This window comes from Ixodes scapularis, unplaced genomic scaffold (genome assembly GCF_016920785.2).
Source record: "Ixodes scapularis isolate PalLabHiFi unplaced genomic scaffold, ASM1692078v2 PGA_scaffold7__128_contigs__length_106722199, whole genome shotgun sequence".
NCBI classification, from domain to species: domain Eukaryota; kingdom Metazoa; phylum Arthropoda; class Arachnida; order Ixodida; family Ixodidae; genus Ixodes; species Ixodes scapularis.
The window spans coordinates 26,956,777-26,983,264 of NW_024609882.1; the positions used below are offsets into that span (position 1 = coordinate 26,956,777).

Genomic DNA, 26,488 nt, shown 5'->3' on the forward strand with positions numbered 1-26,488 from the left:
CGTGAAACAGCATAATGATAAGAAGTGCGACTCCACCTTAAGGACTCACAGAAGTCACGTGTCTGGGAGAGTTGAAAGAAGCATTTGCTTTATTCAACATACAGATGCAAGAAGGGGTTTAGAGGCTTCACAAATTCATCACGGAAACCGGCGCATGCTCTTCCTGCTCCCCCGCCGAGGCCTAGTAATTGTTCCATGCTGTCTCAGTCCTTAACCCAGTTTACCAACACAAAATATGTTTGTACGCCAGTTTCTATGAAAAACTGTCAGGTTAAGCCCTTATGTTTTACCGCTACATTTGTTACAATGTTATATAAAAAAAGAAAACAGCAGAAGCGATCGGGTGGGATTGAACTTGGGAACTAATGATCCGTAGCCCGATGCTATATACAGACCGAGCTATGGGGCGAACACGTTTCAAAGCATCAAAGTTAATTTTTGTGGGACCCGATGCCTACAGCGCGCACTCACGGGGCAAATACGAAGAAGGAGCAAGGAACAAAATATAATACCCGAGACCGAAGGAGTTGTATTGTACACTAGCTGTCTCACCAAAAACCGTGAAGTTTAGCGGAAAGCGGCACTAAGCGCTTCCCGCTAAAAAGCCATCTGTTCAATGGAAGCCTTGTGCCGATATTAGAGAGTTTTAGCAGATTAGAGAGTTTTAGTAGATCGTTCCCATGACTCCGATAACGATATCCCGATACTCCGCCACCGCCTCTCTTGCGCATGCATAGTATCGTTATCGGGGCTATCGGAGGTATCGGAACGATCTACTAAAACTCTCTATTGTTTTTATCCCCGATAACGATACCTCCTCTCCCCTCCGGCGGCCTTGGGCATGCATCGTACCGTTATCAGGGCGAAAAAGCGAACTGCTAAAGCTCTCCATTAACTCTGTAGCACAACTGCCGCCCACCCCAGTTGCAAAATATTTATTATTCGCTCTAAGGTTGCTCCATATCTACTAACTTTGAGGGGCTGTGCGCTCTGAACGTTAGATTGTACTATACTCCGTTCGCCCCTAAGCTGACAGTGCGGTGGAAACTGCGTTTTGCCAGACCAATCAGTGGCCTGCCTCTTATCGCCTGAACTCGCTCTCGGCACGTGGTATGTGGAGATCAGGGTGGTCACGTGGTGCAAGGCCGACAGTTGACTAGTCCAACAAGCACACAGCTTCCACCGCACTGCCAACTTAGGGGTGAACACGAATCGAACGCGACTCGACGGGCGGACAACGGTTGAGACATCCCTCCCAACCTAATCTATAAACCTCCCAACCTTTCTATATTTTCCATCGTTTTCTCCCGACCCCTTCCCTATCGACAGTGTGCGCACTGAGCGGGCAAGCAACTAAGTCAATTTTCTAAAAAAAAGGGGGAAATAAACATCTCTCTCTCTCTTTCTTACTCAACTAACAGCTGCTGTGCCATCGTACCTCGGGATATTAGATCTGCAACAACGAACAAAAGGTCCGTAGAAGGAAAGATCCTATCGTCTACATCTTCATTGTTCCTCGAACCTGCTACTTGTTTCGAGTTTTACACCTTCCAAACGCTTATCTCTGGTGCGAAAAATTCCGAGCGACTCGACTGTAAGCGCAGGTTAGGAGTACGGTATTTCGCGGAGAAGAGCTACTGCGCATGATCAAAATGCACTCCACAGCCAAATAAAGATGGCAACTAACAGAAGATCGAAGGTCTACACCATGCACATGGGCCCCAATGTATATAGGGCCATTCAAATTAGAGCCTTCTGCGAGATACCATCTTTGTTTGCTGGGCTGCGGAACTCCTTCGTATGAGAAATAACCCTCTGCGAAATATCGCACACCCGTCGTTAATATGAAGATAGAGGCCGGTCCGTCGACCGCTCCGTACTATCCGCGTCATGACGCGGCGGGCGTGGCGGCTATCGAGCCTTATCGGCGCTTGGCGCCTCAGCGAAATTAAGCGCTTGGATCGAACACTGTCTTCGCTTTTACTGCTCCGCTCTGCAGAGAGCGTGAAAGTGGATTTCTATTTTGCGACTTTTTGTGGGCGCTGTGCACACGTCATTGACGGCAAATAGTTTGCATTTTGCCCGTGGAAAAGCGCCGACGTTGCTCGGTATAGTTCATCAAAACTCAGATTCTTTCTTTATTATTCAGTGAACGCTAATAGCGATAAATATTTTTACAAAAGAAAATATTTCTAGCGTATCATGACAGAAGCCACTTCGACTTTTCAAAAATGAGCGTGGCCGAATGAGCCGAAAGAAATGCCGACCGCATTCAAGAAAAAAACAAATGGTTACTTTATGAAGTCACCACAGTGCCTCCTGATAACGTCCGAAAGGCTCCTACCCAATTCTCGCACTTTCTTCAGGGAGTAGCAGCAGAGCTGAGCTGATTCACACGCTGAATCTCGGCGTAGCGCGCGATAAGGTGCGCAAGCCGCCACGGGCCGCAGCATCATGACGCTGATAGTACGGAGCAGTCGGCGGTCCGGCGTTCACATTTATATCGACGACGGGTGTACGTCGCATTCGCGTCCACAGCCCAGTGACTCGGCAGTTTTCGTCTTTGTCAGAACAGTCGGAAAAGTGTACACCCTTCATTATGGATTATCACAGATCGATGGAAACTTGTTTTGTTCCGTACGTTACCAGCAAAAAAGAAATGGCATACACGAGAAGCGCATGAGCCAGGAGAAAAGCCCACGCGAGTGCACTTCGAAAAAAAAAACACAGCATACTAATGCTTGGGCGGTAAAATGACTGAAGTATCATCGGTCTAGGCAAGCTCTTGTAAGAAAACCTGAGACTGGGAGTTATTTCACGCGATAGCGTAAGGCTCCCGTTCAGCGGAAAAGCCGGCGTAGCAGTAGTCGTTGTCCGGCGTGACTTCGTAGGCCACGTGACCCGTGTCGAGTCACCCGGGTCACGGCGTCCGGCGTGACCTCGTGGGCGGGCCCCTCCCCTTCCCTGAACACTCGGGTCACGTGACCCGGGTGTTGAATGGGATCCCCCTCCCCTTACCCCCCCCACCTCCCATCCCCTACTCCACTACTCCTATCTGACCCCCACTCCTTTCCCCTGCCCTCCACCTCTTGCCCTCCCTTAGTAGCAGTCGGCGGCGGCGTGACCCTTTGGGAGGGCCCCCTCCCCAGCTCCCCTCCCCTCATCCACCCCCTTCCAAGCCCTCCATTCCCCCAACCCCCCCCCCCCCCCTTCCCTTCCTTCCTCCGCCTCCACTGCCATTCCGCCCTCCTCCACCACTGCGCTGACGACCCGGCCTTGCGCTATCACGTCATACACTTAAGGCGGAGCCTGAGTGTCCCCCCAATTTTTATTTGTCCTAGTCTCAGGTTTTCTTTCAATGATGTTTCCTAGCCAGCGCGCTCAGGTACTTTCCCTCCTTACAGTTCTTGTAGCTGGATGTACAGACTCCCGCAATATGAAGGACCCATTCGACCAGGCAGTTTGAGGCTGTTTTGGATTTGCCTATGCCTGGACCATATTTCTTGACGTGAAAGAATGAAATAAACTTTTATCTTTCTTGTCGCTCAAAATAAAGTGCGCCTGGCCAAAGTGGAATAAGCGCCGCCCCGTAAATTGCATCGGCGAATGGGTCCTTCATATTGCAAGTGACTGTACACGCACTTAGCGCGGGTGTACGGCCTAGGGAGCAGCTCGACATGCGAAATGTCGCGCTCCGTCGGTTCTTCGATGGGGTCTGGACTAGCTCATTTGGCGGCATATGTATAGTCGTCTGGTGGAGATATCAGTCAATCATGTGACACAGTCTTTACTTTGTAAAACATGAAACATCATCTCCCTACCCGGGTTCTTCCTCACCTCCTACAGATAATTGATTCGGCATTGTGATACACAACCGCCACCGAATGCAAAAAAACTCAGGTAGATAAAATAAGATGTCCATAATAATGTTTGAGTCTTGGTGGAACCTTAGAAAAAAAAACTGGGTGCGAACTCCCGAGAGTCCTGAAGTATATCATTGCCTGAGGGCCCGGGATTTTTGATGGTAGTCGAATTTCCCGGGCCTTGTGTAATAAGAGATACTGAAAATTGCATAATTTGGCATGGAACTACTTCAGGTCATGCAGTTAGTTCACGCCAGATTGTCAGATTTATAATGAGCGAAATAATTAAAAGCTCACTAAAACAGCATTAGATGACATATAAAAATACTCTCCCAGACTAGCGTCATGTATCCATAGTGGAGGCTGGACCTCCTCAGGCAATTTTGTGCTTTCCTGAACCAGGCGCAGCTGCCCCAGGGACATTCGGGCTTAAATCTCTGGAGCGAAAAGACGCGTCTTTCAGTGCCAGGGACGAGAATTTAGAAAAATACAGAAAAATAATTAGTATAAATATCAAAATGCTGTGCTTGAATATGATACTAGACATACCCAGCTACATTCTAAACGAACAGTTGATATTCTCAGGCGTTTTCTGTGGCTTCCTGAGCCAGGCGGAATAGCCAAAAACGTTCAGACATACTCTCCTCAGCGATGAGACGCGTTTTTTTGTGCATGTGATCAGATAAAAAAAAAACTAAAAAATAATTATTACTATTATCAAAATACCCTCCTGGAATATGATACTAGACATACCGAGATACGTGAAAGATGTAAATTAAATCTCCTTATCAATTTTTGTGGCTTCCTCAGCCAGGGGCAACTGGGCGGAAAAATGATCTGGCATAGTTCCCGGAGCGACAGATGCAATTTTTTGTGGGAGGGGCGAGATATAAAAAATTGCAGGAAAATAATATTTATGAATATTAAAATTTTTTCGCCGGAGAATGATAGTAGACATGCCCAGCTACATGCCACGTGGAAATTTTACCTCCTCATGCAATTTCTTCTATTTTCTTGACCTTATGAAAAAAGCACTGTATCGGCAAAAAGGCGACTAGTAGCCTAACTCGCACTTTTTACCTACTGCTTTGCCTTTTAACACTCCAGAAGCTTCCTTGAGATTATAAATGCGAACTAGGGTACCATCATCTCCGCTTTAATCGGGGTGATGACATTTTTTGTAGTACCCAATGCCGACAGCACGTGCTCACAACGAGAATAAAAAGAAATACCTTGAAAAAAATGGTGCCGTAGCACAAGTAAAGCGCGCTCCTACCAAAGAATAAAAAGCACAGCGCCCGTATGAGAAATATTGCACCATTGTTGGTGACATGGTCACGTGACGATAATTTACGGGGGTCACGTGACCATCGTCCGTTGCGCCACATTAACCACGTAACCACAGTGATAGAGTGGGCCAACGGAAGCCACAAGGTCATGTTATCAAGATCCGTGGGGTCATAAGAACACGGTCCGTGGAGTAACGGGAACATAACGCGCGGGGCTGGGGGGGGGGGGGGGGGGGGGGGGTTCCTCTGCGCCAGGTCTCCACGCGGGAAATGATATCGCATTTAAGCCTCACAGGTTGTTCAATTGTCCAAGATGACAGTCAACTTTTTGCCGATCACGGGCGAGCGCGGTTCTTCTTGGTAAGCGGCCAACGGACCCCCCCCCCCCCCCCCCCACCACCCGAAAAGTACAGAGGAAGCACCTAGAGCTCCCAGAAGTGCGTGAGTCAGAAATTGTGTGAAGTCGTCGATGTCTTTACTAGGATTTGGGCATGGTACAGGAACCGCAAAATCTCTTATTGGTCCATAATTGCTATCGACATGTATGGCGCTGAAATGAATTCATTTGTCCTCCGAAAAGAATGATCTTGCTACCATGGTGCAATCATCAGAAATATATATTTCATTCTTTAAAATAGTAAAGATTTGCGAAATATTTTGGGCGTGAGATCTCTGCTGACCCAACCATGTTTTAACGCTCTTGCCAGCCCTCGGTTATTAGAGAGCTTTAGACCTAGATAACTCAAAATTGAGCGTGAATTTCAAAATGCTCTCCTGGAATCAATTAAAGCTAAGATTAATAAAGCGATCGCATTTGACCTCAAGCTCCTGTGGCGGCAAGCTTTTCTTCCTGGAAGCTGAATGTCATGGCATCGTTTTCAATGGGAGTCTATGGGATTCGGTTTGTTGATTCGGGAAGGAGATGTAACGGTCGTGAGGCACTGAAATTCTTCAAATAAGCGGGCTATTAGATCAATATTATGGCTCCCCGAGTGCAATTAAATTTGTGGAGTTTTAACTGAATTACAAAAATAAAACTTTTTTGCCCATTGAGTTACGCTGGGGCGCTGACATGACTGCCGAGAGATGGCGTAAGTTGCGAGCGGCGGCATGTCCCGGATTCTTGGGGTTGCGAACGAGCATACGGCGCCGATAGCAGGCCTTTTTAGCAGACGATCTTTTCGACTCAAAAGCGGCGCGCGTTCCGCAGGCGGCGACAGTCGCAGAAACAAAAAAGACAGGCGCGGTAACAGTATGGTGCCTGGAGCGCGTCTTCGACTGGTGTGTTTAGCGTCCTATCCCGCCCATACATCAAAAGTGGTCCCGATGTGGCAACAAATGACGCGAGTGTCATGCTGTTGCCTGTCGCGATCCTGGCGGTTGGCCGTAGAAATGCTGACAAAAAGCACGAGCGAACGCGAGTGTCGCTGTCGTCACAGCGTCCCTTTAGGCGTCCCAACTTCCGGCTGCACTAGATTCCGTGAACTGTCACAGTGGAAAGCGACCTTCCAGCAGAACAGGCATCTGCTACATACACCATAACTGTTGAGACGCCACCAGGGTCGCGACCGGCGACAGCATGACACTTTTATGACGTCATCAGGCGGAAATCGAGGGACCACTTTTTTGGCCGCGGTAAACACACCAGTCAAAGACGCGATCCAAGCACCATAGTAACAGCAAGGAACTGCTGTTCTTGTCTGCAAAAGGGCCGGCTCTCGGCGTCGTCTGCTCGTTCGTTGGCGGCAGTTGGCGTCGCGACCGCTTGCGCCATCTCTTGTCTCCCGTGCGAAACGGCGCCGTGTTATTTGCAGACCGGTGGTGTCGGTGCGTTTCCATAGGAGCTAAGCCTTTTTCTTTCTTTACTTTTTCCTCGGGTAAGTTCGCTCTTCGCAAATTTTACAAAAAAAAAAAGCACCATCTGTGGGCAACGCTGGGCAAAGCATAGAGTTATTATAATGTACGCTAGAGGTTCAACTGGCGCTAGTGTCTATGCGACTTACGTGACGCAAATTGAAGCAGACAGCAACCAGTCTACTTTTGCGGTGCCTCTGTGCATTCCTATGGGAAAACGCGCGTGCATTTTGCCTCTTCACCGAAAAATAACATGGCACACTTTGGTTATTTGGGTCGTACCGAATAGTATGTACCTTGATTAACACTGTAAAATTGTAATTGCTTTAGTTAGCGCATTTTTCTTCATCAGTGAACAATGTATAACTTCGCTACATTTCAGTCCCAAACGTGTGTTCCGCAGCAGGTGTGTAAAAACAAGCGACGATTCAAAGCAAAATTACAATCGAAAGGAATATAGAGTGTGTTCAAGGCTCACCAGCATTCTGGTGACACTTATATATTGATAATATGCTAGTCCTGACACTATATATAAATGACCCCGTCGTGCATGAGCGGATAAAAAACATTCAAACCGTAGAGAATAAAGTCCGTGGGCTATGACATTGTGTCTCTTCATATTGTTTTCTCTGCCGGGCAGCTTTTAGCGAGCACTTGATCTGAGATTTCGAGCGTGCGGGTGATATTTTGAACGTAGAACGAAACATACATCTTCGCTCAGAGCAGAAAGAATAGCGGTACTTACTTATTTAAAATTGGAATAGATTACGTGGCCTTCAATTTATTTTGATCGTACATGCACGGGTAGTTCCTGATCCAGTGTTGCTGCGTAGTTCTTGCCGTCTCCCTTAATTTCCAGATGTTCTCCGTTCGTTTGGCACGTATATCCTTCATGCTGAAAAGCGCTGACGTCGTGTTCGCGCTAACAGTGTCCGACAGTGCACATAAATACACGTACGAAGCCGTTTTAGCACCGTTTTTAAAGCGGCGAATTTGAAAGAAAAACGCCGTAACTGACCAATTATTTCGTCGGCCTCACTGAGAACTGTTCCAAGCTAACTAGTATGTACGAATTATTTGGGATATTTGCTCTTATGATCGAGCGCAGGAAGAAAATGCACTCACTTTTTTCCATACAAATGCATTACCGGAAGTCAATTTTGGACTGGTTGCTGTCTGCTTTAATTTGCGTCAGCACACTAGCGCCACTTCAACCTCTAGCGTACATTATAATAACTCTATGGGACAAAGTCGTAGCGCGATAGGTTAAGACATAGAGTTGTTATAATGTACGCTAGAGGTTCAACTGGCGCTAGTGTGCTGCTGCAAATTGAAGCAGACAGCAACCAGTCGGAAATTGACTTCCGGTAATGCTTTTCTATGGGAAAAAGCGAGTGCATTTTCTCGCTGCGCTCGGTTACAAGAGCAAATATCACAAATATTTCGTACGTACTAGGTACATTGGAACATTTCTCAGTCACGCAGACGAAATAATTGGTCAGTTACGGCGTTTTTATTTGAAATTCGTCGCATGAAAAACGGTGCTAAAACCGTTTCGTACATGTATTTGTGTGCACTGCCGGACACTGTTAGCGCGAACACGGCATCGGCGCTTTCCGCCATGGGGATATACGTGTCAAACGAACGAAGGACATGTGGAGGACCAAGAGAGACGGCAAAAACTACGCAGTAACACTGGATAAGCAACTCCTTTCGCATGCAGGCGATCAAAATAAATTGAAAGCCACGTAATATAGTCCGATTTGCAATAAATAAGTACTGCTTCATTTTTTCTGCCCGTGAATATGTGCGAAGATGCATGTGCTGGGTTCAAATCATCAACAACACGCCCCAAATATTTACAAATAGGGAAAAGTCAGAGAACAGGTGCCCGATAAAAACTGCCTGACATAGGAAATAATAAAAAGGCACACCTTTCGTAGCCCTCGTGCTTTATTTTTTTACATTCGAATGTTCTTTAACCGATCGTAAAGATTCACGACGGAATCATATTCATAGAGTGACAGGTCGGGCATATTAGCAATATATAACCGGCACCGGAATCCTAGCGAACCTTGAATACACTCTGCATTCCTTTCGATCGTTAGCTCAGAATCGTCGCTCGTTTTTACATACCTGCCATGGAGCAGAGGTTTGGGCCTGAAATATTGCGAAGCGTAACATCGTTCAATGGCAAAGAAAAATGCTGCTATTAAAGCAATTACACTTTTACAATATTAACAAAGGTACATACTATCCGGTACAACCGAAATAATAAAAGTTTTTTATGTTATTTTCCGGCGAAGAGACAAAATTCACGCGCGTTTTCCCGTAGGAATGCACAGGAGCACCGCAAAAGTTGACTGGTTGTCTGCTTCAATTCGCCTCCCGGAAGTCGCATAGACACTAGCGCCAGTTCAACCTCTAGCATACATTATAATAACTCTATGCGTTAAGAAACCGAATTTTCCGGTCGATTTAAAGAGCCTGGCGTCTCCTTGTTTCATCCTGTATAATAGTAATACACCTTTCAAGCTTGACCTTCTCAATGGATCAGATCATCAACATAAACTATTACTATACAGGCACCTCGCAACATACTTTTCCAAACTTCTCCGTTACAGTTGGCAATAAACTATTGGAATAAACTACCTGCCGTGCCGATATCATAGCTCCTAATAACTTTGACGAATTCAAGAATGCGTGCGCTTTGTACTTTATGAATTGATGTGTATTTGTGTTCTAGGGTTCCTGGTATCTTCATTTTTGTACTTTGCCACAGTGTTTGTACGCGTATGTTTATGTGCCGCGTGTTTTTGTTATTTTTATTTTTGTACTTGACCGGAATGTTTTGTAGGCATTTTTTACTTTGCCATAGCATTTCTTTTTACGCGCTTTTACTTTTTGTTTACTCTCAATTTGTTGAATTCCCCCTCCCCCCCCCCCCCTCATGTATACCCTAGTAGGGCGCTTGTGAGGTACGAATAAATGAAACTAAATGAATGTTGGGGAACGTCGAGCAGTGTAGCAGGATGTGAGTAAATGCCTCTTTGTTGAAGCACTTAACCGCACACTGAACTCAGAAATTCCATTTAGGGCACATATGTAACAAAATGAGCTTTCTCTACCAAAAACAAATGTGTATAGTATTTCCATTGCTAGACTCATTCGAGCGATATGAAAACATGCTTTGATATCGGGGTCGACGCCCCGACATGGAAACATGTAATTAAAATTATACTCGCCACGTAAACGTTGCGGCGTAAAATTTCAAAGATTTATTTTGTGACATACATGTCATATTTCGGCATGGCTACCAACTTAAAATTTATCTAGCCACCTAAAGATTGCGCTCAAATCAAATTTTAGTTGGAAAAGGTTTGTATTTGTCATACCTTTCCTTCACCAATTTTTTTGTTTTGCAGGGGAAAAAGGGGGCGGGGGGGGGGGGGGGGGAAGGGGGGGGTTAGTGTCTTTTTAATGCAACCAGGGTTTTCATGGTTCAGATAACTCGATTATGTTTATGAAGCAATCCAAATAGCCAGCCGTCTCGATGTACGAACTGAGTAGAGCTATTATGTTCACATAAGAATTAACTACATTTCTTTCTACCAAAGATTAGAAAAAGCGACACAATAATGAACATATTAAGGGCATAGAGTTGGCCTTTATTACACGGATACACACATAGTCACAAAGTAACGCCCATAAAACGAAGGGAAAATAACTCAACACTAAAAACAAGCTGGTTCAAGGAATGATGTCTCTTCTAAAGGAAATATCGGTGATGTGACGTTGCGGCAGTGGGCAGCTGAATCAAACGCACTTCGGTATGCGTCGCCTGTTACAACGACCGCGCTTGACATGGGCAAACCGTTCGTCTTGAAGCGCAATGCCCTTGTGGCCTATGTACAGAGCGCCGAAGGCAAACGGTTCAGTGAAGACTAGGAATGCCGCGTACGTTCGTCGAACCCGAGGATCGACTGGTTCGACGAAGTTCGACCTATGGACGGGGTTGCCAGACTTCTACACAGAAATGTAATAATTTTGAAAAAAGTGCTTTATTTGAAGTATAAGAAAATGATGACCAATGTTTACACAATATAAAAGTAAAAACATGTTTTATACTTCGTTTTAAGTCTAGACGCAGCTGACGCTACGAGGTGATGGGAACAAACAGGCAGCGCCAAAGGCCCACCATCATGGTGTTCGATATGTTTCTGGATGTGTTCTGTCATCGCTGAACCAATCATAAACAGAAAAAGGCCTAGTGACTTGCACTTTTGGCGCTGCTTGACTGGTACCATTACCTCGTAGGGTCGGCTGCGCCTTGACTTCAGCTGAAAGTATGCATAGTTAGCTCATTACAGCGACACAATAACACAATGTACACAACAAATATTGCACTCCTCAGTTGACGTTAGCTCGTTTTTCATTTCCGATGATGCGCATAATTGTTGAACTTCAGTCGAACTTTGACGAACAAAGTCGAACAAAGTCGCGAGCTCGAACCTCGTCAGTCTCGCGACATTCCCATTGAGGACTTGGTCTGATTGTGTCAACAGTAGATAAAACAGTTATGTTTGGGGCCCGTGTTTCGTGGCTTCTATGAGAACGCTCTACCGTCAGGACCAGGGTGTTCTTGTTATATGTACGAGAAGATGATCTGCGAATGGGCTTTGAGAGTTATTTTTTGCACACGTGTGCACATGTACAGGCGCACCTTTTTTTTTTTTTTTTTTTGCTACTGCAGTCTATATATACGTTGGGTGGCTTCAGCTGCTGCATATTTGAGCGAGCTAGAATAGAGAGTCACTAATTTTTGTTTTGTTTTAGGAAAATAGGCGCTGTATATTGAACTCTGAGGCCTTGCATATTTAAGTGAACATTGACACCCGTGGCGGTGAGGAAGCGACCTGATTTGGCACGTGAGGCGATTCTCCCTGTGTACCGACAGTTAAAACCTGTTTGTGCGCGCGCTGTACATTCCCCGCAACGACTGGCTGGGCTGCTTTTCGCTGGAGTCTACTTGGAGTCTTGCCGGATGGTGCAGAAGAGGCACAAAGAGATGATCATCACGATTATCTGAAACAAAAAAGTTCAAAATGCGCGTTGAGTTTGATGTTGTCACACCTCGCGAGTCAGTTGTTTTTGTTACACAGCGGCAACCTATTTTCAAGTGGCACGCAGAGCCACTATATGGTAACTTGCAGACTGTCGGTGGCTGTAGACACTTCTCGGTTTACGAGCTTGAACGGTTGCGTAGGACAACATGATCCTCACACCCGATGGGCATAGTGGAAGACAGTCGAGCGGCTCGTCCACATGGGCGCAGAAAATCTAATTAGAAAACAAAGCAGGGCTACAACGGAGATGGAAGGTTTGCGTGTAGGCCACTAATATAACTGCGATGGAGTAATGGGGCTTTGGGTTGAGCTATAGATGGAGCATGATGGAGATGGAGCGTTGTCGGCGGCCGAGGGTGTGTAGATAGTAATCAACTACCAAGGCAATTCCACTAGATTCAATTTGCTTTGGTGGACAATAATTTCAGTTTGTTTTATTGCCTTAGGTTCCGCAGAGCCGTGGTCAATACCAGCGAAAATCTCCAGTCACAAGGTGATTTACCCCGCGCATTTCCGAACGCTAATGCCTCCATATTCCGCCCCAAATAGTGGGGTAACGAAATGTGGTTCTAGTTCTACTTGCTTGCTCAAAGGCCACTAAATCGCTTCCCTAAGTTACTGCTACAAGAAACACTCTTCACAGGGCATTAAGTGGCAGCTTTGAACATTGCCAGCATTATGTTTTTATCGTCCACTTACGTTGCGCATACTGAGAATGCCGTCTCGAGAGAGAAGAAAACACACGGCAACCCTCAGTGGAAACGACCTGTTTACTGCGTACACAATCCTTCCGAAATAGTGCGTACCGCCCCTATTCGCGACAGATGGCGCTGTCAGCGACTGGAACTATACTCCGTTTCACCGCACGATGGACCATAGCGAACGTTGCTAGCCATACTTGCCAATCGAGCGCTGTGAACATGTCATGTAACTACGCGCCCAGCAAGTCATTGCGCCCCTCCCGAAGGTCACGTGATATTCACACGGCATCGCATTGGTTCCGATGGCTCGTAGCGCCCTCTATACGGTCCGTCGTAAGGTGAAACAGATGTAGGCTATTTTTGTTTTGATCGCTAGATCCACCGCTGCGTTCTTCGCGTCGGCCGTACGTCTTTTTCATTGCTCCTCGGTGGGGTTCCAGAGGCCAAGGACACCAGGTTCCTTCCCCCCCAGGGGAAAAAACCTGATTTGTTGTATGCAGGGAAAGTTAGAGAGTAGGGTCGTAACTTTCACGATTGTCCGAGGTAGTGTACTCGGTCGAAATATAAAGCATTTTATTCTGTTTTTTTACTGTTAAACGAGGCATTGATACACGTCCGCTTTCATTGCGTAGGTTTTGGAAGGAGAAAGAGTGGACGTGATTGAAATCTTTAAAAAAGACTAAATGACCCCGCGTTCAACTTTTACGACTCCATGGAAAGATCGCCGACCTTCGATATTTACGACAATATTTCCATGAAAACGGTTTTGCGCCGGTTGTGAACTGAAGAGGGAACACGTTTGAGCTACTGGGTTTAGTTGAAGGCAGTATTTTGCACGTTTACGCTGAAAATGATTTACTACATTACTTCTGGCCGCCAAAGTCAACTGAACTCTATTTGCAGATTGCTGGGACTTATTATTTTAGACCACGCGATTTTGTCTTATAGTGGCTGGTTTGCCAGATACAATCCGACTTCCGTGAAAGTGTTCACTAAGAAGCCATAAAAAAAAAGGTATCTAGAGATAAGGTGGCCCAAAATTATTTTCGTACATGGCTGAAGCGCGCATACGGCTAAAATTTTGGCATGCAAGCGGTCGTCTAGATTATGAAAACAAGAACCGTCTGGCTCGCGTGGGACAGATAAAAGTCTAACTCGTTCATATCAGTTGTAAATAAATACGAGACTGAGTTTTATGCATAGAGTTGCTGCATGAAATACCCAGTGAACTAGAGCCTCTCGTTGGACCAGACAGCAGCAGCTTTTCTTGGTGTCACAAATTATTTGTTGTTTAAGAATATTTTCGTCAAGCAGACATTTTAAACTTTCTGTGCACACAGTAAACACGCGTACATTTCACTGAACACTAGGAGTGACTTAAAAGAGATAACTCGCTATAGGGATTAGGCTCACCTGGACAAAGCCGAGCGCAAGGCCCAGGCCTCCCACCACGGCACCGGTGCGCTCCAGCACCACTCGCAAATTTTCGCTACAACCCTGTGGAGAGTAAAGACACGGAGCTCAACGTGGAATTGATAATCAATAATTTATGTGAGCTGTTCACTATTTAGGATGCGTGAAAACGAATGAGATTGAGCGCGAAGAACTGAATCAGCTCCAGTGGACAAGCAACACGATTAGTCATCGACTGCGTAGAACATCGGCATTGTTAAAACCACACGGTCGTATACTTCTCACTATGGCGACTTCAGACTAAAGTGGAAGTCGCATTGTATTGGGCTTGCACATGACGTCGTTTCCGATGCCCTCCAGAGAAAAGGGGAAGAGGGAGCTCCCCTCTTGTCAGGATCCTCCTTTGTGTCCCCCGGATAAGCACAGACGTCGCTGTTCTCCTCCCAGAAGATTATAGAAGATTAACCTGTCACTCAAAATTCTTACAAAAGCAGCTTCCCTCTCCCCCTTTTACATGGTGTTCAAAAGTATGCGATGTGACGTCAGTGCAAGGAGCCTATATACTTACGTAGTAGAAGATGTTGTTGGTTCTGGAGCTGCTGCATGACTGTGGTATGGTTAGCGAGCGGACCTCGTAGTCGACCTTTGAGGTGGCGCCGCAACACTCCAGCTGTAATCAGTGAGGCACAAATACGTCATCAAGCGTATTTATTTTTATGTTTCATTCGAATGATGTGACCGATCCGCACCTTACCATCAGGTAACCGAGCTGTAGCATTCTTAGACTTGAATGGTTGTTTTCTCATTTCTAAATTGTATTATGTTTCTATAGTCGTCTTACGCTTTCTAGCACAAAGTAACCTGCTGAAGTGATCAGTCAGGCTAGCCAGGACATTCTTTTTCCACTCACTCATTTTTGAAATGATTGGCCGTTATCGGCTGCATTGCTTATGGTGTGAATCTTCAAGGTCTAAATCTCAAACGAAATTCCCTCGCTTCAAGGGAGGACATCATCTCAGACACCCTATTCCAAAGTGTATTGAAGCTATGCATTATATATTATGGCATAAATTCGTCTTATGGGATGCCCCAGCAAGAAAACGCCTCGTGATAGCATATATTTTAATTAAATTCCTTTTGTGTGAAGTATTTAGAATGTAGTCTTTGAAATAAGTGACTTGGAATGAAGTGTGGTAAAGCCGTCGTAAACCCTTGACACATAATTCCATCAGTGAAATATCATAACTCGCTGGTGATATTGTGAGAGTTTTGAGAGGTCTGCGATGGAAGTTTGTTGGTTTTTGTTGAAAATAGATCCTCCTTGTTCTACGCCTTGCTAGTAATCGCCCTGCGAGCTTAGTTATGTAGACGTAGAAGCTATGGCGATTAACCCAGCCTTCATATATTCCGATTCCTTAGACAGGGTGCCCTGTTTTATTGACTTATTCCAGGTTAGACTCAACTTTGAAGGTGATACTGTTGGACACACTTACGTGAACTTGCATCAAGTCCATGAACCTCCTGGCTTTTGAGTCCTCTATTATGGTGTCCATCTTCTGCCCTATGCTTTCTGCCAGTTTTTGTTGCAACTGTCAAGAGAATATGCATTGTTGAAGCTTGTGATTTCATAATTGTATTTAATATATTATACATCACATTATTTCCTTGAGTTTTAAGTAGCGGGTCCCACAATGTAAACACATTCTTTACTTCATAAAAAAAAAAAAAACTTTTTAATGGCGATCAGTAACTCAATGGCCCTCCATTGTCAAATCAGACAGTCTCAGTAACTTGCCCGAGGGCACTTCACTCCTGTTAAAGAAAATCTTCGTGTAGGTCACTTTAAGTATTGCCACAAGATACAGTATAAAAGATATAGCAACAGAGTGCATAACCATTTGTTTTATTTTCTGGAAAAGGTGCACATATAACCCGCCTCCTTGGTTTGGTATCATTAGATGTTGAATTTGGCAAGTTGCCTATCTGAGAAAGCGGTTACTCGGCATTCGCGGTCTACCAGTCTCGCTTGCCTCCCAGCGAGGAGAAAAACTATTTTTATCGATTATTTACGCTTTAGCAGTAGCGATAGCCGATAAACTTTGTTGGCATTCTGGGAACCAAGGTCTCCGTGAACGCAAATTGTTTTCTACATCTTCATGCAAAATTGGTCGCTTGCTCGTGCACTGGCAAGCAGCCTTTACCGAGCCCTAATACAGACAACAACATAGTCGACTGTCTTAGCTCTCGCTTAACGTCCTAGCTGGCCAAACAAGCATCTGATATCTCAATGGTTTGTGACGTTGAGAAGGTTCAAAAGTTACCTGGTCTCCGTCAGCTATCTTCCAAACCAGGCCGGCCACGGCACACTCCAGGATGAGCAGCACAAACATGGCGATGAAGTACTACAAAGATGCAAAAATATTCTCGCGTGAGCATCGCATACCGGAACTGCGACAGGCCAGAATATAACGTTATGGTGAATGTCCAGTGTCAGTCTAGGAAGACAAATACGGGGCACAGATTGGATCTGATCGTCGCGTCAGTGCTCGGCTTGGATTCGTGTCCAATCAGTGAGAACACGAGTCCCAGCCGAGCGCTGACGCAGCACTTGGGCCCAATTCGTAGTCCGCGTCGGCCTTCTTGAGGGGAAGTCTACAATTCAGCGCGATAAGTCTTTGTTACCTAGGAAGTGTATTATGATTTTTTCTTCCTCTCTCTTAAATCAGAAGGGTCATTGCATTCGATTAGCGCGTCATCCGCGTGGATACCTGTGAACGCAGGAACGACCGACGGTGGCCATGTATTTAAGTTGCCCGCAGCCGCTCAGGTCAGACATGTGGACGACTGGGAGCATTCGGCAGTTCTCTTGTCCAGGGTATAGGTCAACGCGTTGTTTACAGACAGGTTAGAGTTTGCCCGCGCCAGGTGTGGGCAGTGCTCATGCACAGAAACCAAATTCGCGTGAAGCGAAACTTCTGCGCATGCGCCATGTCGACAGCAGCGCCACCTCAGTGGCGTGACGTTGAAGCTGCGTGTTTGTGTACAGACCAGAGAGAAGTGTCAAACCCCCTCGGTACACGTTTACGCACACTCTTCCCAGAGCCTGCAGTGTCGTGCTGTATATAGTGGTCCAGCCTGTGTTAGTCAATAGAAAACTACGATCAAAGTATCGGCACTCTCATTCCCCACTGTTCGACGCCACCACGGCTCAATTCCGTATTTGTTACGTGACGTTTCGTTTACGTGGCAGCGGGTTTTAGGCCCCGCCATTGTGGTGCCTAGAAGCGCATACGGGCCCCATTTGCGACGGTTATGGTCCTGAAACGCGATTTTTTGAACGGTGGATATACGGTGTTATGAGACCACTGCGGTATAGTTTCGCTCCGTCGCGAACTGTAGCATTAAGCAGAACGACGGAGTACATGTCTCGCATTTTCCGCCAGGCACGTCGCGAGAAGCTGGTGATAGCTGGAAACGCTCATTTTACGCAACAGTATACATGCCTACGGTGCCTGGAACGGATCTTGAACTACCGAGTTAACCATCTATGAGGCCCAAAGCATCAAAAGTGGTTTCCAAAGTGACAACGGATTGCGTCACAGAAGTCGGCATGTCACGCTGGTGGATGTCGCAATCCTGACCGATGATAGTAAAAATGCTGGCGAAAAAAAAAGAAAAAAAGAAGAGCGAGCGGACGCAAGCTATAGGGTTGCTGTCGTTGCGGCGTTCCATCTCGCGTCTGCTTTGGTTTCCGTCGACTGCCTTGCTGCAGAGTGACCTACAGTAAAATAGGAGTCTGCCTCATCCTCCTCCTCAGATGTACCACCGCCAGGGTCGCGGCAGGCAGCAACATGACACTTTTATGGCGTCATCAGGCGGAAACGGAGGGGCCACTTTTTTGAGGACGCGGTAAACGCACCAGTCTACGACGCGCTAAAGTCACCACAATGTGACTGAAGTATCATTTCTGCAAGGCGCAGCTTTCGGACTGGATCTAGTCCACGGCCTCACCGTGAGCAGCATGCAGGGGCTGTCGATGGCCGCCGCACAGCAGCCCATGAATCCGAGCACGAGAAGAAGGACCCCGACGGCTATGATGACGTAGCAGGCGCTGTAGTAGTTGGACAGCGGCAGGTTGTCCTGGTACACCCAGAAGTCCGGATCCGACCTGATCCAGATGCCCACGGCCAGCACTCCCAGGCCGAGCATCTGCGAGCGAAAGTCTTGTCGTCAGCCGGTGCGCTGCTCTGGAAACCAAATCAAACTGTCGTCGCCGACAGGATAAGAATAGCAGGGACTCTCTCGCTAATGCCCGACTTCTAGCATGCGCTTGTTCCCTTCGGCCATGCTTTGTGGCTGGTGGACGTTCGAAGCTTAAGTGTCGCCGAAGTGTTACCGAAAATAGAAAGCTCTGTCGGAGACTACACATGGGTTGCGCGTGACACCATTGTACCGCGCTACTGGTCATTCGTACTGATTTTTACAGAAATAAAAAAAAAAAAAGCTCCGTGGCGCGAATTGTATGGTTGAGGAGGTACGTACTCAGCAGCAAAGCCACTACAATGGACACTTTTGTTGAGTGAATGCAAGCTACAAATAAAACTCACTTCTCCAAAGCTAAAAAAAAAAAAAGAACACAAGCAAAAGTTGAGCTTGTCATCTTTACAGCCCAGCGCACGCGTGTCCGTGGCTTCCGAAAGCTAGCAATGTTGCAAGCGATATACATACAAATTCTGAAGATGACTTCCGCCAGAAGCACTTGATTAGATAAGAACGGTTTTTATTTGAATCCGTTCGGTCTATGGGAGCACCCCGTACCATATTACAGCGAGGCAAGTTCGCATGCTCACAAGTTAGATACAAGGAGTACTATAAAGCAACCTTTCTGGATATAATGCCACCGTCAGTTTCGTATTCATTTGTGTCGGAGCCTTATAAAACACATTTCATGTTCCATACGGTGCCAGCTAAACTAGTCACGCTTCGTCAAAAATTTGCTCGATTTTGGTTGCAGCAAGTTAACTGTTATAGTGCATGAGTTTACGCATTCCCGTGGAAGTCCGTTTTACACTGCCAAAGGGACCCTTTCTTGCTGTAGGAGTTAATAGGCAACCAAGTTACAGACATATAAAAAACAAAACAAGAAAGAGTGGCAAGGCCCTTTGACTAATTGCGATTGCGATCATCAAAAAAGCGAAAGAAATATACAATAATACCATCTCATTATATTATGAAACGAAGCGAAACGTGTTTCGTAATTACAATGCTGAACACACAATGCAAGGTCCTTGTGTCTACCAACAATGCGGTAAGAAAGATACAAAATACAATTGCAACACGCTATTTAAATAAAAAGGCCAAAATAAAATTTGAAAAAAATTAAAAGTCACAAGCAAGGAAAGAAGAAAAGGCCAGAAATTATAGTTTTGCGCAGGAAGATGGACAGAGAACGGCTGAATGAATTAAGAAAATTGTATGTCTGTAAGTGTCGCTAGCTGGAAGGAATTGAAATATTATTGATTGATTTACGTATTTATTTTTTATTTATTTATAACATGTTGCTTAAATTTCCCCAAAAGGGGAAATTAAAAAAAAATGGAGATATAGACAAAAAAAAAAAAAAAAGCACAAGACAAGGAGGCACGAAAATCAAAATCAAGTACTATACTAATGTTTTAAACAGAGGAAAGAATTCAACAATAGAATAGACGAGTGTCCGAAATCCTTGACCCCAGCGACAAAATGGCGAATAATAATCTCAAACGCACACTATTGGAAAATGAATGGCTGTGCATGGGGAAACAAGCTTTTTGCTTTTTACAGCACTTTTAGCATCGGTGTCTTTTTTTTTTTTCTTTATTGATTAGTATCGGTGTCGTTCTTGAATCTTCGTGACTAAGCATTTGTGACATTCTTGCGTTACGATATGTGCGAACGTTTGGATTCTTGCAATAAGCACAGTACCCCTCCTATTAGGGTGAATAATAGTACGCATGGACATCTACCCCCTTTTCCCGTATCTCAACACTCCCCCCCCCGCACAGTCCCCTATACTCTGTCATGGCGTCAGCATAAGAAAAACACGGCGGCGCCCATGGAATGGAGCAGACAAAGGTCTATACTCGCAATACGTATAAAGCATAGTAATACATATGATTGCATGCAGTTAATCTTTGGGAAAACGAGTTTTATTTGTCGCAGGAACAAACGCGAATGTGAATGAAAGCTTCCAAAAATAAAGCAACGTAAGAAATACGTGTTGAGTAGTAAATTGAATCGATGAATTTTATGTCTGGTTGTTAACAAACATAAATGCTAGTAGTGCTTTAGGGTATTGAGGTACGCGCAACTTGAGTGCCTTCTCACCTTATTAATGAAGGGCATTGCCAAATTACCGTATTCGGAGCCCTTTCTCTACTTTGTACGTTAATCCATAGGGAGATAAGCAACAAAAAAAAATTTAATGGAAACGAAACAACGGTAAAGTATATGCAAGTATTTTTTTGTTAAACAGATGACATGCCGAAGTTTATGACGAATTTATTTTCATTGGCATTCTTACGTAATGTACGAGTGGAAAGTCACGTTCACCGTACACTTTTGAAAATCTAATCGCGTCCTGAGATTCGTCAATCGCCGAGACATTTTTTTTTTTTTTTTTGTGCCACGATTGCTTTTTTGTGTTTTGCGGGAAAGCGAACTCATGGGCCTCCTTTTTGTTCAAAGTGCATACGGGCTCTCTCCATTATGCCCCTCCTGTCTTTTCATTGGTGCATGCTGCTAACCGTTAATTAAAAGGCTTTCCTTTCACGGCCTCGAGCGAACAACGGTGTACAGTTCGAGTGTTGTTGGCGTCAGCACGCAGGTGTGCCTCAGAGTCCAACGCCCACGTGATGACGCGCCCCGACCGATAACGCGGATACGCGAATTCCTTTCCGAGCACGCCGTCGACGTGCCTTGCGCGTGTCTCACTTCCGCCACCTCGGAACGTGTTTTCATAAGTTTTACTAAAACAACGGAGCGTCATAGAACGTGAAACTAAGGTGCATGTCTGTTTAACCAACGTCATGGCATAAATCAAAATTGGCGGAGGTATATTTTGTTCGGAGTCTGGTTCCTATCTCGTTAATTCAGCTCTAGAGAGATTCGCATTTATTCTGAGTCTAGCGGTTGCTCAGCTGGTTCAATATAAAACAACTAAATGGTGAGAAGCGAAGCAACAACATAGTTGAATGTATTTTTAAATGATGCCGAATATTTCGAGATTTTCCCCTTAACTGCTATTGTAATGTGACCTTCTCGAAAATAGACAGCGGCTCCGTGACATGCAGAAAATACGTTTTGGGGCATATGTGTCACATGCGGCGAAGTCTTAACGTTCGAACTCCTGTATTTATTTACATATTTAGTGCAGCACCCAGATTATGCCATCAAAAACTACTAGAGAGATGAATGCATGTGCTCGTTGTGGGCCAAATATTGAATGGTAGAATTTTTACTCTGCTCGCTATTTTGTATCAGCGAAAATTAAAAAAAAGTACAAATACCAGGTTGAAACTGCGTCACACATTGACGTAAAATATTCTATCCACGGTAATTTCCACAAGCTATTTGACTTATTCTAGCAGAAACAATGATCGTCCTGTCATTTCACACCTCCGCGATTATTGATGTTGCTAAGCAAATTAGGTTTTTCAGGTGGAGGAGCATTCCAGCGACCATTACCATTCAAAACGTCTGCCGCAGTACGCATAGTCATCTCATCTATTTCCGCGCTTACACTCGTTTTTAGATCAAGACCCGCTGTTTACCTATTTTATGGTAATATACAAGCTTCATACAGAAAGAAACGTCGTTATTTTTATCCAGAAAACATACTCTTCCAAGAACCACTAGGAACCGCGTATAAACTATGCAAAAATTTAGATTTTTTTCTTCTTGATATGACAAGGTTCATAGTAACCAGTGGCCAGGCAGGTTACCGGTTCGTTTCCTGAATAGCGCCGCGTGATTCGCGGTGTGAAGTAGCGCTCTAGCGAACGTATAGACTTTAAATGCAAGATTCAAAAAAGAACAAACACGTATTAGTTTCGTTGGCAAATTAATTCACTAGATTCGCTGGCAAAGTGCATGTTTAACAGATTTATATTATTGCACTGTGCCATGAAATGAAAGTGCAGTACTTGCTCACACGAAGTTGTAAACATTATCGAGTACTGATAATAGAAACGTTTCAACAGTTTAACTGCAAAGCTAACATTTCAACGGGGGCCTTCTATGTATGTCCTCTCGAGATACAATATAAATTTCTCATGTGTTATTTCTTCTGCATCTCTTTGGCGAGCCGAGGTACACAAACAAGAGAACGCGAATCGCGCTAAGCCTAACGTGGAGGTTCTTTCGAACCGTTTCAGGTGAAGCCTCGAAACTCACCCAGACGAGCAGGTTACATGTGATGAGAATGTACTTGACGCACGCTATTCCTTCATCCATGATGACTTCCGATGTTTTGCGGTCACTTGCAGAACGAAATGTGCACGTCGCAAGAGGCTACGATCTCCGATGAACGTTGAACGCACAAAAGGGCGGTGGTCCGCTGTCTTGTTCCTGCTGCTATCTCCCGCGCCTGAGGCACGTCGAGGTATCCTTCTTTTTTATGTTTTCTTTTTTTGTTTGTTCGGTTATCGCTGGGTTACAAAGTGCGCTCGCTTCCCCGACTCGATGTTTGCTCGCGGGTCCCAACGGTCGTTCTGACGCTACGTAGACCGCGGAGACGCGACTGCTGAGCCCGTGTGCCTCGGGCCGATGAAGTCATCGAGCCCACAAAGCCCAATCACTGAGTCAGATCCGTCAGTTGTCTTGGCGGCTGAATGTTGACGACAGAGCCACCGTTACCTCCACTGCTGTTTTTGTCACCAACGCTCCCTGACTGCATACATAGGTTCCGCGGATTGACAGACATTCATGGTTGTAAGGTTGTTTTCAGTTGATTTCGTGCGACGGATCAACGTTGTTGTTCAGCGTTTTTACTTTTCAATGAGAGCAGCGCTCTGGTGATTTTTTTTTTTAATTCTGCGATTTAGTATAGGTTACTACAGCAACAAAAACACAGCAATATCCTGGAAATGCAGCAAAAACGAGCAAAGAAAATAAAGGGACAAGATGCAACAAATAAGAATTCAACATATTTTACACAGGCGTATATTAAGGCGACCTTAGCAATTGCTGAAATAAAGTCATAGCTTAAAAGCATACGTTTAAGCTCATCGATATTATTCCAGATATACACTATGCGCGGAAAATGCTTCTAAAACAATTAATACTTGTTCAAATAGAATATCGTTCAAAGGGCGAGATGCTTCAGTGATAAGTAACTTTGTATCGAGAAAAAAAAAACATTATAAGTTAACCTTAACGGTTCTCTGCATAAATATAAACAGAACAACCAGTGGTGGCAAACATTTTGATAAGTGTTTAAACCTTCTGATTGGTGAAGACGCTCCTGCATACATTTTATTGAATTTCGAAGTTGGTCATATCCCACATCTGTTTTTCTGACTTTTTTTTTTCTTTTGACGCGTTAGTTGCTAATTTTATACTTCGGAAGCAAGGCGTTCAATAGTAAGAAACCCTCGACTCTCGGTGCCTTGTTCTTAGGGCTGGCAGATATCTTCCTCTACCGTTGGTACTCATCACTAGAAGCCTGTCTTGGGATTCTTACTTTCTGATTTATACTCCACGAGTGTGGCATAAATGGCACATCTAATCCATGGAAGGTTCTGCACAAAAATGCCGGTCTTCATCTTTGTCCTTTGCTGTTGCGAACCCGCACAATTTTTTATTTATTTAACAAAATTGTTAGCAATCAACGGAAGACCATTCATGGAGGGGTAAAAATGAGGTATAAAACAGTCGCAGCTAAGCTATAATTTCTTACTTATGGCACATTCAGATCGCAGATTTAGAGCGATCCAAGACTGCTCCATGCTCGCGCGTTTAGAGCGGTAAATGCTAGCTCGCGTTTGCACGGGCTAAAAAATAACAAGAAAAAAAAAGCGCTCCGTAACCGCGACAAATCTATCAGTGGAATTTGCTATAAAACACACGAATATGGCAAAATAAAACCATCATACAGTCGCTACAAAAAATGCACATTGCACATTCTCAGAACAACACCAATATACCGTCCCGTGTTGCTATTTGCACTAATTCTTATTACTGAGAAAACTGCTATACCAGAGAAAGCGCAAACTGAGTCAACTGTTCAATTGTTTATATATAAAAGAAAACGAGTTAGGCGCGGGTTGTACTTGTGGCGCCATCTTTTGTTGGATCCAGCAAACAAAAGACGCCACTCGAGTGAAAAAGCAGGCCGCGCCGTTGCCTGCTTGCAGCAACTATCAGCAGAGAGCGCCACATGCACGATCCTAAGTCATCTCTATCACCTCTGTCGACATTCGCAATTGAAAATGTCAAGGGGGTTGGTCTAATGTTTCACACGAAGAGAGCTGCGCCTTGAAATTTCATGAGGTAAAATGCACTACTAAAATATGCATTTGGTGAGAGCTTGAGCTCATAAGGTGGAGGTGCCGCGATGTTTAGGGCAAATATAACATCGAGTCCCTGATTTTATACCGCCTTCATAGCTTCACAATTCAAAACACATTCACAGCAGTTTAGAATAAAGTTTTGATTGCCTGTTATAAAATAAGGAAAGAGCCTTAACCGCCCAGCCGTCTAGCTTCCAATGGCTGAAAATCATACTAGTTCAAGATTCTGTAGTCAAGGAACCTGTCCATTTTTACTTGGAAATAATAAAACTCGTTTGGTGCTAGTCGTATGGAACCTGTTTATTTTTGCTTGGAAATAATAAAACGCGTTTTCGTTCATGTTTCAGCAGCTAAACGTCCGTCGGCGGTTTAGCGTGCATCTCACCAATTGGAAGTGAAAGATTGCATTTGAGTAGTTGTATGCTTCCGGGTTGATAAACATGATAAAGTTATAGCAACTTGGGTACCTAAGTCACGGGCACATCTGCTTCATGAGGACATAAAACAGATTACTACGCCTGAAGAAAAAAAAATAGGGTATTCACGTATGACGTGTATCTAATTTTTCGCAGAAGAAGCGGAAGTGGAAAAAATACAGCGTAATTGACCAGCCGGAGCGGCACCAATTTTTATATGGCGGTACTCTAATTCTCATGCAGCCTCGTGGAGGAACAAGAAACGCTTCGGCCATAATCTTGAGATGACAATTTTATTAGTTTACGGCATCAACCCAATTTTCTCAAAAAAGCGTAAAATAAATCGACTGTACTCCTATAAAGGTTACGGCTGAGCACAGGCTAAAACTTTTTAAAGATCTCATAACTGATTGCTTCGAATCCCTTAATCATTCGCTTAATCTATTTAACGTCTTATTTGAAGGTACTGTGAAATTAAAACATTGCACATTTAGAGTCACAATTGATGGGATTTGCAGTGTGGGAGGCGTTACCGAAAAGAAAGTGGCAAAACACGTTACACGTTACTTGCAAATACAAGAAATGCGTTACCGACCTACTTTACATCAAAATAAACGGAACGTGTTACCTTTACCGTTACCGCTAAAAAGTAACGCACGTTATTGTTTTTAATTATGAATTAGCACGTTTACTGTTTGGCGTTACAGGTATGCATAAGCGCCATTTCTGAAGAAACGTACATCAAGAAACTGAACATATATACACCTTATCCTTTATACGTTGGCACCCAAATACTCAAATAAAAAAAAAAAAACACACAAAGAAAGACGAAAAAAAAACAACTAACAAACAATTATATGGCTTGGCGCCTAGAAACGTGACAAATTGAAATGTAATTTTTTTTTTAATTATGGGACAAATAGGGTAACTAGTGACCTAACTACGCTACACGTTACTCGAAACAATTGTAACATAAGTACGCTATTTGTCACCGTTTTGAAAATGTAACGAGTGCGTTACAGCGTTACTGGAAATACCGGTAACGCCGTTGCTTGTAACGCGTTTCCGCCGACATTGAATTGGCAAAGGCCTAGCGATGCAGGGACGGTACGTTCTAAGGAAGTAATTTCAATGCAGATATTGTTTCATATGCATCTGAATACCGCTAGTGGCAGGATTATACTAGAAAACAGAAAACATCGCAAACATTTCGTTTACCCACGTCAGTTTTCCAGCCACTAAGTACTATAAAAGTATTTGAGAAGTGTGAAATGGG

The 26,488-nt window shown here is 44.6% G+C and overlaps 1 protein-coding gene across 1 annotated transcript; it reads right to left on the reverse strand.

The window, feature by feature from the left end:
- Positions 1–10,645: 10,645 nt before the first annotated feature.
- On the reverse strand, positions 10,646–23,084 carry LOC8036530 (CD9 antigen). The gene is made up of 7 exons (XM_029973661.3): positions 22,680–23,084; positions 18,258–18,455; positions 16,568–16,648; positions 15,740–15,835; positions 14,815–14,916; positions 14,247–14,330; positions 10,646–12,091 (listed from the first exon to the last, which is right to left on the reverse strand). Exons 1-7 carry the CDS (start codon positions 22,737–22,739, stop codon positions 12,032–12,034), a joined length of 681 nt encoding a protein of 226 aa, XP_029829521.2. The 5' UTR covers positions 22,740–23,084; the 3' UTR covers positions 10,646–12,031.
- Positions 23,085–26,488: the final 3,404 nt, after the last annotated feature.

Excerpts from the sequence above, each read along its gene's own strand:
- LOC8036530 (XM_029973661.3), bottom strand. The coding sequence starts at position 22,739 with ATGGATGAAGGAATAGCGTGCGTCAAGTACATTCTCATCACATGTAAC. Across the intron at positions 18,456-22,679 it reads CATGTAACCTGCTCGTCTGG|ATGCTCGGCCTGGGAGTGCT; the intron begins GTGAGTTTCGAG and ends TTTCGCTCGCAG. Across the intron at positions 14,917-15,739 it reads TGGACTTGATGCAAGTTCAC|CTGGAGTGTTGCGGCGCCAC; the intron begins GTAAGTGTGTCC and ends CACTGATTACAG.